The sequence below is a fragment of the Schistocerca piceifrons genome, chromosome 4, assembly GCF_021461385.2.
Source record: "Schistocerca piceifrons isolate TAMUIC-IGC-003096 chromosome 4, iqSchPice1.1, whole genome shotgun sequence".
NCBI classification, from domain to species: domain Eukaryota; kingdom Metazoa; phylum Arthropoda; class Insecta; order Orthoptera; family Acrididae; genus Schistocerca; species Schistocerca piceifrons.
Genome location: NC_060141.1, coordinates 33,766,078 through 33,778,926, shown reverse-complemented (window position 1 = coordinate 33,778,926; position 12,849 = coordinate 33,766,078). Strand labels below are relative to the sequence as shown.

Sequence of the window (12,849 nt, the reverse complement as noted above, 5' to 3'; positions counted from 1 at the left end):
GCTGTCCAGTGGCTTTCCCTAAAAGTGTCTTCAGGGTTCATCTTTCAAATTAATTCACTGTTTCAACACTAGATGATATGAAATCTTGAAGGTATTGGAGCAAATGAGACATGACTGAAGCAAGAAATTCCACATATACACCAATTTCCAATTTGCTGTTTGTACCATCCAGCAGTTCTACCCAGTAGACAAAGCTGCCCACAATATGAAGAATACCCTTTGCCAGTTATAGCAGCAAGGAAAGGTAGTGGAATTAAGTTTATACCAAGAAAGGTGAAAATCCAGGTGAATGAAATGGCTGTTAGAGTGGCAAGGGAGGATTGTGGGTACCTGACATTAGCACAGTGTACTGTTCCGCTGCACCCTTTACCATGCTGATGAACTAAAAATTAGTATGCTAGTAGGAAAACAAAATTTTTATGTGAGTGTCAATAAGCTCTGATATATGCATTCCCTAACATGACCATGGAGTACCTCCAAGTAACCACAAAAAAGATATTTACATCTTCTTACATTTTCACATACTGCCCTCACTCCATGAATGTTTGATGCAGTTGCCCACCTATTAGTTTGCTTGTTATATACTTTTGTCAGTGAAACATGTTTTAATTGATTGTATTTTGTATACTGACAGAAGGGTGTTCTCGATCTAAATGAGTATGCGACTAGCATTTTAGGTAATAGTAGAGTGAGAGTTATTCAGTTTGATACCCATAATGTTGTGCACTCAAATCTGACAGTCATTATCATTATTGTCATCATCATCATTGGGTGCAGAATTCAGAGTAGGAAATTAGGAGGAGCCTCTGCTATGGATGCTTATAGTAGACTCCGTGACATTGTACGCCCCTTCCCCTCCCATGTCCGTGCACTCTGTAAACTGGATATTCACGTAGAAACTCTATCATCAGTGGAATGGGGAATGACTGGGTGTGAGGATAACACACTACAGATGGTTAAATCTGGTTCTTGGCTGTAGCATACCTCCTTGTGGCAATTCAAATGTATGCACCACTCAAGCTTTTAATACATGAGTTTTATCTATTACTATAAGAAGCACCAGTACGTCAACTTTATAATGTACACATAAGTTTTGCAGGCATGTAAGTTCACTGTTTATATTTTCTGGGCAAGATTTTTCAAATTTTTATAAGTGTGATTGAAAACTACTGTACTTTGCTAACAAACTGTTATACAATTCTATTGAATGATCTACTTTGTTAGTAAGTGTTTTTGTCCTGGTTATTCAAACTGTGTGGTGATCTTGTCCATCACTTGTGAGACCTTCTCTGAAGCTTAATTTATTTTTAGTCTTTTGATTTTGATGCTTGCTGTGCCATTAGAATTTAACAATTAACTTATTTATTGTTTGTAGCAGTATCCTGTAGCTCTTGACCTAAATCAACAATAAATCTATTTCCTAAATTCACTCAGAGTGTTACAGATAAATTTTGTTTGTCAACTTTGTTTGCAAAGAATGTTTATTTTAAGAAATTGTGACATCTTATATTTTGTGCCTTTATTTTCAGTCTTCAGGAATGTATAAGATCTAGGTTAAACTCGCATGTTCCACAGGTTTAGTACGGACACCTACAATTGCACCACCTCTCAGAATGTACGGATCACCACCTCCAAGCCATCTAGATCTAACAATATACAAGTCTGAAGGAGAAGCACTAGTGAACCATTCTGCTGCAGGAGGAGACATGCTTACAATGGCCATCAAGATACAGCTTGATGACAGCATTCTCAATCTTAAGGTGAACTTGTTAAAACTTATTTCATGACAGTAATGTTTCCAGTTTGACACGAACGCTGAAAGGGGGGATAAGGGAAAAGAAAAAAGTGACAACTGGGAAGAGATCAACAGAAATTGGAACTCTGTACAAATCATGAATGAAGCAACAGCTTGACTACTGGATGCTATGTACAGAGTTCTAGAAGTGCAGACCTAGATGTAGTTGTCTCATCTGATTTTGAAGTGCCTGCCTCTGCTGGAAGATAGTTCATGTTCTGAGCAGCTGCTGCATGCATGTGTGTGTCATTACTCTCTGATTTACAGTCATGACAAGATGGAGAGTTGAATAGTCTTTTGCATGTGTTTAAAAGTTGTCTCACCAGGTGCCATTTTCATTTAAAGAAGTGTTCCGTACAGTGAAGGTATAGACTAGCTAAAGCACTGAAGAAGATTTGCCGATGGGAATAAGTCAATTCAAAGTATGTGCCATAGAGGGATGAAGAGGGAGCGCAATCATTCAATTTTGGAAAAAGGATGCATTGAAAGGATAATTAAGAAGAACATAACATTGTTATAGTGAGTAGCTTCCTATAAAAGGTGAATATCAGGAAATAACATCAGCCTTGCCAGGGGATGTGGTTAATAGATTCTGCAGATTGTTATCAATGAATATGGAAATGAATGCTTTTCTTGCATTATGAACAGGATACACCGTGATGAGGTATCACTAAGACAAAAATAGAAATTTGACTGCATAAAATATTATTGTGATCGCTAAGGGCTGAGAAAATTTTACTGATAATTTATAGGGGATCTGTGTATTGAAACAGGTATGTTGGGCAGGCCATATTAGAATAAAGGAAGATTAAACTTTTGTATTTTGTACTCATATCAAAATAACTGAAATGTTTAGCTAACTGGAATAACATTAGAGAAGGAATTATTTTATGAGAGGGTTTGCCTCATGATCGACATGAAACAATGATCTCATGGGAGGTGACTGCCATATTGATCGTAAGATGTAGCTTCACATAAGACATACCTTTTAACCATTTTAGTAATCACCCACTGGGTATGTATCTTTGAAATCTCAAAAGCTATTCTTCAAGACAACTCTGAACATGTTACCATTTTAGAATAAATGAAAAGCACCAGTTTGCTTTTGTTCTACAATATTTATTATAATGTTATATTTATATATATAATGTTATATTTATATATTTTTTATAATGTTGTTCTACCAAGAACCAATGGAAGATTCTGTTAACATTACCATTTTATCATTTGAATTACATGGTGCTACAAATTTCTTAGTTACTTTAAGAAGCTGAAGATCTTTTCCAGAATTGTCAGCATTTTGATAGATGTGTAATTTGGTAAGTGTTGGATTAGTAATCTAGAAGATTGGTGTTTGATCTTCAGTGTTAAAAAATAGCTGTTTGTACGAACAGGACCTCACATTGGATGTGGGGAGTGGCATAATACCAAACATGTAACCGTGCCTAGCACAGCCCAGTGGCGTTCAGCTCAACTTTTAAGATGATCGCTGCATTTGTATTCATAATTGTCTCCTTGTGAATTGTTTATCACCAGTAAAAGACATCTTCATACATTTTTACTGCTAATGGCATCAACACACAGCTATGTATATGTTCTGCAAGCCCCTGCACAATGTATAAGGGAGGGTATTTTGTACAAATATTGGTAGTTTTGTATCCTATGCCAGTTGCTTGTTTAGCAAGGAGGAGCAATGGCTGTCTACATGCCACAGTACATGGTCCAATCTCTCTTCTCTTTTCGTAATGACCTCCAGATCAGGTATATTTTGAAGCCAACAAAATTGTGACTCAGTATTCCTCAAGCATTGTATTGTGTAATGATGGAACCATTTTAACCACTGTAGGCTGTCAGTTTTATTCCTTTAAAGCACCATGCTTGTAAATTACAATACTGTCCAGTTTCGGCCATATGCCATTATCAATTTTGGTGTGTGTGATTCACATTTAAAAATTTTGTTTCATATTAGGTTTTAAATGTGACACACACATAGCAAGTCATACATTTGATAATGGCCTAAGGCTGAAACTGGCCAGTGATGTAATTTACAATGCATGGTGTAGTAAAGCAATAAAACTATCAACATATGCTGGCTAAAATTGTCCCATCATTTATACTGTCAAGAATGTTTGTGATTGGGCAGTATGTAATAATATATACCTGAGCGGCAGCCATACCCCACCCCGCCAACCATTCCCCCTCACGTGGATGTCAATGACCTGCAATGGGGATGGACTGCTGTTCGATTGTTGGCACATTCAGTCCTTCCTGCACTTGCAAAGCTTCAGCTGCTTTGTGGGGTTTCACCATATAGCTGTTAGACCAAGTCTGTGCCAAACTTAGCTGGTGGCTCTCATCCCTGTTGACGAGATTCTGCTGGAGCATTATCTCAATTGGTTCTTTAATAATGCTCTCCCAAAAGCCACAGAATTGGCACAACAGTTTTGTTTTCTAAAATTTGAATGTGTGGCTGTGTTGTGCCAATGCTGATATATCTTTACCCCCCAGACATACACTCTAATCTGCTCCATGTAATTTTGCAAAATGCAGTGCTGTGTTTGCCCAACGTACTGGAGGCAACATTCACACGTGATGCTATATATATCAGGATTCGCAATTGCAGTTTGTTCTTTACTGAACCAAGCATATCTTTCATTTTTTATGGTGCTCAAAACATGGCTTTTGATGTTATTTTTCAAGTTTTCTCACAATTTTATCTGAAGAAGGTCCAATATATAGGGAATAAAGCAGAGTTTCTCTTTCCCTTTCTCCACCTCTTCTGTGCTGGTGGCTGTAACAATCGTTTTCTTCAGTGCACGTCTAACCTGCATCTGACTATCAATTCTGGTAAAACACATGTTTAAGTTTAATGGTGTGTTTCCGGGTATTCTGCTGAGTGAGAAACAACAACTGGAAGCACAACATTAATCAGTCTTGCCAACAAAACCTGAGAGATCACACTGTCACAAATGGCATATGCCATTTGAACTAGAGTTGTTAGAACAATGTACCGTTGTGCTGGCTGATGACAGCTCTTTGCTTGAAGGTACAGATCTGTGTGGGTCTTCTTTCTGTTGACTGCATGTCTTATGATGCTGGGAGAGCATTAGCAATTGAGATAAGGTTCCGTGACAGTCTCATCAACAGCTAAGTTAGACATGGAACACAGCACTTGCAGCTATATGCCAAGACCACACCTAGAACTTGATGCTTTGTTATTCCACGAAGAACCAATTGTGCCAAGAATTGAATGGCGGACCGCCTCCCATCGCCTCCCCACCACTCACTGATCCCTGTGCTTGATGGATGGGGTGATAAAGAGGCAGCAGCTGCTCAGCTGTATGTATAGCATCCCCAAATAATCTTGCCAATAGATGTTGAGAGAGAACACTTTCCAGAATGTTGTGGAATTTCATTACAGCCATCCAGATGGAACCTCAAGAAGATTTCAGCAGAAACGTCAACATCTACATCTACGTACATACTCCGCAATCCACCATACGGTGTATGGCGGAGGGTACCTCGTACCACAACTAACATCTTCTCTCTCTGTTCCACTCCCAAACAGAATAAGGGAAAAATGACTGCCTAAATGCCTCTGTACGAGCCCTAATCTCTCTTATCTTATCTTTTTGGTCTTTCCGTGAAATATAAGTTGGCGGCAGTAAAATTGTACTGCAGTCAGCCTCAAATGCTGGTTGTTTAAATTTCCTCAGTAGCGATTCACGAAAAGATCGCCTCCTTTCCTCTAGAGACTCCCACCCGAGTTCCTGAAGCATTTCCGTAACACTCGCGTGATGATCAAACCTACCAGTAACAAATCTAGCAGCCCACCTCTGAATTTCTTCTATGTCCTCCCTCAATCCGACCTGATAGGGATCCCATAGGCTCAAGCAGTACTCAAGAATAGGTCGTATTAGTGTTTTATAAGTGGCCCCCTTTACAGGTGAACCAAAATTCCCAAAATTCTACCAATGAACCGAAGACAACTATCTGCATTCCCCACAACTGCCATTACATGCTTGTCCCACTTCATATCGCTCTGCAATCTTATGCCCAAACATTTAATCGACGTGGCTGTGTCAAGTGCTACACTACTAATGGAGTGTTCAAACATTACGGGATTCTTTTTCCTATTCATCTGCATTAATTTACATTTATCTATATTTAGAGTTAGCTGCCATTCTTTACACCAATCACAAATCCAAGTCATCTTGTATCCTCCTACAGTCACTCAATGAAGACACCTTCCCGTACACCACAGCATCATCAGCAAACAGCCGCACATTGTTATCCACCCTATCCAAAAGATCACTTATGTAGGTAGAAAACAACAGCGGACCTACCACACTCCATGGGGCACTCCAGATGATACCCTCACCTCCAATGAACACTCACCATCGAGGACAACGTACTGGGTTCTATTACTTTAGAAGTCTTCGAGCCACTCACATATTTGGGAACCAATCCCATATGCTCGTACCTTAGTTAGGAGTCTGCAGTAGGGCACAGAGTCAAACGCTTTCCGAAAGTCAAGGAATATGGCATCCGTCTGATACCCTTCATCCATGGTTCGCAAGATATCATGTGATAAAAGGGCAAGTTGCGTTTCGCAGGAGCGATGCTTTCTAAAGCCGTGCTGATGCATGGACAACAACTTCTCTGTCTCAAGGAAATTCATTATATTCGAACTGAGACTATGTTCAAGAATCCTGCAACAAACCGATGTTAAGGATATTGGTCTGTAATTTTGAGGATTTGTCCTTCCACCCTTCTTATATACAGGCGTCACCTGCGCTTTTTTCCAGTCGCTCGGGACTTTACGTTGGGCAAGAGATTAGTGATAAATGCAAGCTAAGTAGTAGCCAATGCAGTAGAGTACTCTCTGTAAAACCGAATTGGAATCCCATCAAGACCTTTTGTATTGTACCTTCCACGACCACTGTTCCCAGTTTGTATTGTACCTTTCCTCATTTCCTTTCCAGATCCCACCTTTCTTACCAAAGTTCTCCTTTCTGTTCTCCCTGACTTACAGCTTTCCATTATGAACAGTAATGTTTATCTTAAGTACTCATTTTCTTTAATTTGATCCGTGTTTCGCAGTTGTGGATGTAACTGTGCTAAATATACTGAAAGTATATTGAACAACATGCTCAGTCACAAATATTTGTGTTTCATTGAGCTGTACTATGCATTTCAGGGCTTATGGTAAATATCAAAATACACCTCTCGATGGGCCCACAGGACCATAAGTGCATAGTGTAGTGTAATAAAACACCAGTATTACTGACTGGTGCCATTGTTCAGTATTGTTTCAGTGGACTCCTTTTTTTATCTATCACAGCTTTCCTATTTTCCTGGTTTTTTTTTCCATACTTTGTTGCCTTTTTGTTGTTATGTCTTTCATGTTAACGCTCTTTGTTATTTCTTATATCTCCTATGATTGTTAACTTTTGTTTGATTATTTATAAATTTGGATTTTTATAAGGAGAAAAATAAAACTTCTTGCAGTTTTATATGTTGACTGTATTTCCAGACATTCCGAGTAGCAGCAGGTCTTCGTGGGGCCACATTAAGGCACCGAATGTGTGCTAGTAGTACAAGCTGGTTCACACAGTTTGTGGACTTCTTTGATGTCAGAGATTACCCAGTTGCAGGATATGATCCTCCTGGAGTTATAACTGAGTTGCACATGCATCTCTGGGACTGTGCAGTTGATTACAGGTAATGTAGTGTTTAGTTCATAACTGAGTAAAAATATCATATTAAGAAGCATAATTATCACAAAGAGATTTGAGTTAACCCATTTATATGTGACTTAATACTGTGATGAGTATAACTTTTCTACAGAATAGGTCATTGTTTTCGAATATGGGTTTGCTAAATTGAAATTGATTGATTTATTCATTTTTTGATCAAGAGTTAAAGTAAGACATCTCATTATTGAGTTAATAAAACAGTTATTTAATGTTTGATTTTAATGTAGTATTGTTAGGCGTGTTTCAAAACTAATGAAAAGGTCGCAGAAGGTATAGATTAATTTATCATCTTCATGTTAAGATCAGTACATATACATTTTGTGTTCACTTTTCTTTTCACCTTCTTTTTCCGTTGATGTTAGGACTATTGTAGCATTAGAACTATTATACCATTTGCAGAACCAAGAAACATAAATAAAATCAAGAAGCTGTTAGTTTTCATATTTCAAAATCCAAAAGCTATTTTTGAAATGCTTCAGTATCAGCAGAACACAATATTTTAATTTTAAAAAAAAGAAAAGGAAAGGAAATGAACTGCTTTAGTCACGAATCGTGATATTTATTTCAACACACAATGCAATTCGAGCCCTTGGAGTTCATCTACAGGTTCTTGATCAGATGCTGAAGATGAGACCCCATAGCTCAAAATGTACCATGTTGTTCATGTAGTTGTGGTATTCAGTTCAAAGATTGGCTTGGTGCAGCTCCCCCTGTTACTCTATCCTGCACAAACCTCATCATCTCTGAATAACTGCGGCAACTTACACCCTTCTGGATCTGCTAACTATATTCATCTTGTGCTCGCTCTGTACTAAAGACTTAAAATACTTAAATCTATATTCAGTTTCAATGTGTGTTATGGGTTCCAGGAATTTGGGATTGCATAGCAGGAGAATTTTGCAGATGGAGAGAAGGTACTGCAATGAGGTTTGGGCGTAGTTGATATGGTTTTGCAGGACTATGTTGGTGAAGACTAAGGATTGGCAGAATCTGAACAGGTGGAGGTCATTGTGAAAGGAGGGGTGGCAGCTGGAGATACGTAATTTGATGGTAAGGCCATTTGGGGGAATTTGATGAGCCAAGCAACAATGTAGGAATGGTATGTGGGACTGGGTTCTAGCCAGATGATTAATGGTACCTGTTACTGTGATTATTTGATGACACAGAGTTGTTCAACTTGAACAGGAGGTCCCAAAAGTCACCTGAATTCTTTCCTTGTTGCTAAGCAGACAGGCACTAGTGAGAAGTCAATGTACTAGGTTTGTCTACGACACACTATTTTGATCATCTGACCAACAATCACCCATGCAGAAACTTCAGTGTGGTCAGAATGCTCATTTTATAAAACTCTGTTTAATATACGTGGCACAATTTGTCTCCTTTCTTCTGTAGCCAGAAATAGATCCCTTTTAACACTAGGAAGCAGGAAAAGTCACAGATCCCGAGAGGAAGGTGCTCGCCAAAAGTTTTCATTTTATTTTTGTCAGAAGCTGTTCAACATCCAGAGCCGTTTGAGTGGAAGAATTTCCATGGTCTAGAAGCCAATCCATTGATCACCTCCATACAGACATTTTTTACAGAGTACTACTCACTTTCATTTTAGAACTTGAAGATAACAGTGCTGGTTAGCTGTAGCACCTTGCAGAACAAATTAGCTATTGACTATCTCCGTCATGCCAGGAAAGAAACTAGTACTGTTAACAATTTGTATTGCTTTCTTCTGTCATGGTGATGAAGAAATCATTACCGAGCGAGGTGGCGCAGTGGTTAGCACACTGGACTCGCATTCGGGAGGACGACGGTTCAATCCCGTCTCCGGCCATCCTGATTTAGGTTTTCCGTGATTTCCCTAAATCGTTTCAGGCGAATGCCGAGATGGTTCCTTTGAAAGGACACGGCCGATTTCCTTCCCAATTCTTCCCTAACCCGAGTTTGCGCTCCGTCTCTAATGACCTTGTTGTCGACTGGACGTTAAACACTAACCACCACCACCACCACCACCACCACCACCACCAAGAAATCATTCACTGATACATTTGGTTGGTAATCTAGCTATGTTTGTAACAACATATGTTGTTACCTGTAATGAATGTTGGTAGAGATGTGACATCATCATATACTTTATTCATGTCCACAGTGCATTATTAACGAACACATGGAGCAGTATTTACTTTTAGATTTTCTGTTAGAGGTACTGGAAATATTGAAATAATGGAATGTCCGCCTGCCTGAGTGGCTAAGCGGTTCTAGGCACTACAGTCTGGAATCATGCGACCACTATGGTCGCAGGTTCGAATCCTGCCTCGGGCATGGATGTGTGTGATGTCCTTAGGTTAGTTAGGTTTAAGTAGTACTAAGTTCTAGGGGACTGATGACCTGAGAAGTTAAGTCCCATAGTGCTCAGAGCCATTTTAACCATTTTTTTGGAATGTCCAGGATGTAATAACAACAATATTATGAAAAGGGTAGATCGCTGCTTACCTCATAGAGGAGGCACAACAAAAAAGACTGCTAAACATTTAGGCTTTCAGACCAAAAAGACCTCCTTCAGAAATAAAATACACACACACTTTCACATCAGCACAATTTGTGCACATGTGACCACTGTCTCTGGTGACTGTGGCCTGACTGTAGACTGCAACTATGTTTGGTGTGAGCAGCAATCTGGAGTGGTGGTGGGAGGGGGGGGGGTTATGGAAATGGAATGAGGCAGAGAGGGAGAGGGATAGCCGGGTAGGGTTTAGGGAAGATGCTGTGCTACATGTGAGAGTGTGCAGGGACATGGTGGAATGCAGGTGCTAAGTGCAGAGTTAGGAAACTGTGCTGGATATAGGGACAAGGGGAGGGGAGCCAAAAAGGGGGAGGAGAGGTAGAGAAGTGGAAAAGCCTGTAGGTGTGTTGACAGAATAGAAAGCATGTGTAGTTCTGGAGTGTGAGCAGGGACGAAAACAGGTAAGTGGATGATAGAAACTAGTGAAGACTGAGGTGAGGTGGGTTACAGGAATGAAGGATGTGTTGCAGAAAGATATCCCACCCGCACAATTCAGAAAAGCTAGTGTTGGTAGGAAGAATCTATATGTTCCAAGCCGTAATTCAGTCCTTTAGGTGAAGCACATCTTGTTGGGCTGTATGTTCAGCAACCCTCGGTTGAGCTTTCCCTTGCCCACAGTCTGGCAGTGGTCCTCATTTGGACATACAGCTTATTAGTTTCATGTCCATGGAGAAAACTGCACAGTGGTTGCAGCTTAGTTTGTAGGTCACATGGCTGCTTTCACATGAAGTCCTGTCTTTGATGGGATGGGGGATGCCTGTGACAGGAATGGAGTAAGTGGCAGTGAGAGAACAGGTCTAGTATCTAGGCCTATTGCAAGGATATGAGCTACGAGCAAGGTTGGGAGCAGAGGTGGAGTGGGACTGGATAGGAAGATTGCATAGATTTGGTGGATGGTGGAATACCAGTGTGAGAGGGTTAGCAAGGATAGGGGGCAGGATATTCCTCCTTTCAGGGCATGATGAGAGGTAGTCAGAATCCTGGTGGAGAATGTGATGGAGTTGTTTCAGTCCTGGATGGTACCGAGTCATGAGAGGAGTGCACCTTTGCGGCTGGACAGTGGATTTGTGGGAGAAGGTAGGTAATTGGAGAGCCAAAGTACCAGTGATCTCTTTCTGAACAAGGTTGGGAGGGTAATTTCACTCAGTGAAGCCCTGAGTGAGACACTGGGCATATTTGGAGAGGGGCTGCTCATCACTATAGTTGCGACAACCACTAGTGGTTAGGCTACATGGAAGGGACTTCTTGGTATGGTATGGGTGGCAGCTGTCCAAATCAAGGTATTGTTGGCTGTTAGTTGGTTTCATGTGGATGGAGGTACTGAGTAGCTATCCTTGATGTGGAACACCGAGGACAGTGGCTTGTTGGTTTGAGGAGGACCAGGTGAAGCAAATGGGGGAGAAGCGGTTGAAGTATTGGAGGAATGTGAATAGGGTGTCCTCACCCTCAGTCCACATCATGAAGATTCCATAATCAAATGTGAACCAGGTGAGGTGTTTGGGGTTCTGGGTGGTTAAGAAGGATGCCTCTCGACAGCCCATTAATAATAAGTGAGGCCCATTAAAAGCTTGGCATATGATGGTGCCATGTGGATGCCCTTTGCTGTACTATGGATTTGTTTGTAGGTGATACCTTCAAAGGAGAAGTAATTGTGGGCAAGTATACTGCTGTTCATGGTGACCAGGAAGGAGGTTGCAGGTATGGGGACAGTCAAGCATTGGGAAATGCAGTGTTCAGTAGCAGGAAGACCAGGGGCATTGAGGAGGTTAGTATAGAGGGACGTGGCATAAACTGTGAGAAGCAAGGTCCCAGGTGCTAAAAGGGCAAGAATTGTGAAGAATTGGCGGAAAAATGATTGGTGTCTTTTATATAGGAATGTGTAGGTCATGCTTAATAGACTGAAGGTGTTGGCTCACAAGAGCAAAGAACCTCTTTGTAATGGTACCGTAATAAGCCTTAATGTGTCATCCTGTATGGTTAGGTTTATGAAATAGGAAGCATGTAGAAGATAGGAGTGTGGGGAGTGGTAGGGGTTAGGAGAGAAACAGACTTAGGGGAGAGGTTCTGGCATGTGCCTAAGGATTTGAGGAGGGACTGGATATCTTGCTGCATTTCTGGATTGGTGTCACAGTGGCAGAGTTTGTAGGTGGACGTGTCTGACAGCTGGTGGAATCCTGCCACCAGATAATCCCTGCTGTTGATACCTACAGTGGTGAGGCCTTTGCCAGCAGGAAGGATTTTATGGTCAGGATCAGTTTTCAGGTGGTGGATTGCAGTTCTTTCTGAAGATGTAAATTTGGTTTCCATTAAGAAATTTGGGCAATGATTCTGAGACAAGGTTTTACGTTAAGAAATTTGGAAAGTTAACAGAGGTGATTTATGGGCAGTGAGGGTGGATCACAGTTGGATGGGAGACTGCACTGAACCAGGCAGGGTTAATTTTGCATTTGGATTGAGCCTGATTGGGAGGGCTGGTGGTGAAAAGTGTTTCCACTGTAGAGACCAGCAGAAGGAGAAAAAGGTTTTAGCAAGTTCAGAATGATAGAACTTGGGAGTGGGGTAAAGGTAAGGCATTTGGAATAGAGTGATACTTCTGTGGGATGTAAGCTTTTTCAGAAGATGTTCATGACTCTGTATTGGTCTGTTTAGGTTTTAGAATCTATATGATGATTGGAGTGAGTTTCTGAGTGTGTGGTAAATGTAGTATAGGTCTGCGAGATAGATTTGTTGGCTATGAGGGGATT

The 12,849-nt window shown here is 40.7% G+C and overlaps 1 protein-coding gene across 1 annotated transcript in view; it reads left to right on the top strand.

The window, feature by feature from the left end:
* The window catches only part of LOC124794644 (autophagy-related protein 2 homolog A), a 496,478-nt gene that overhangs the window by 278,782 nt on the left and 204,847 nt on the right, over positions 1-12,849 (top strand). The window contains exons 22-23 of the mRNA XM_047258162.1: positions 1,576-1,760; positions 7,332-7,519. Coding sequence (XP_047114118.1) covers positions 1,576-1,760; positions 7,332-7,519 — 373 coding nt within the window. The remainder of the gene's footprint in view (positions 1-1,575; positions 1,761-7,331; positions 7,520-12,849) is intronic.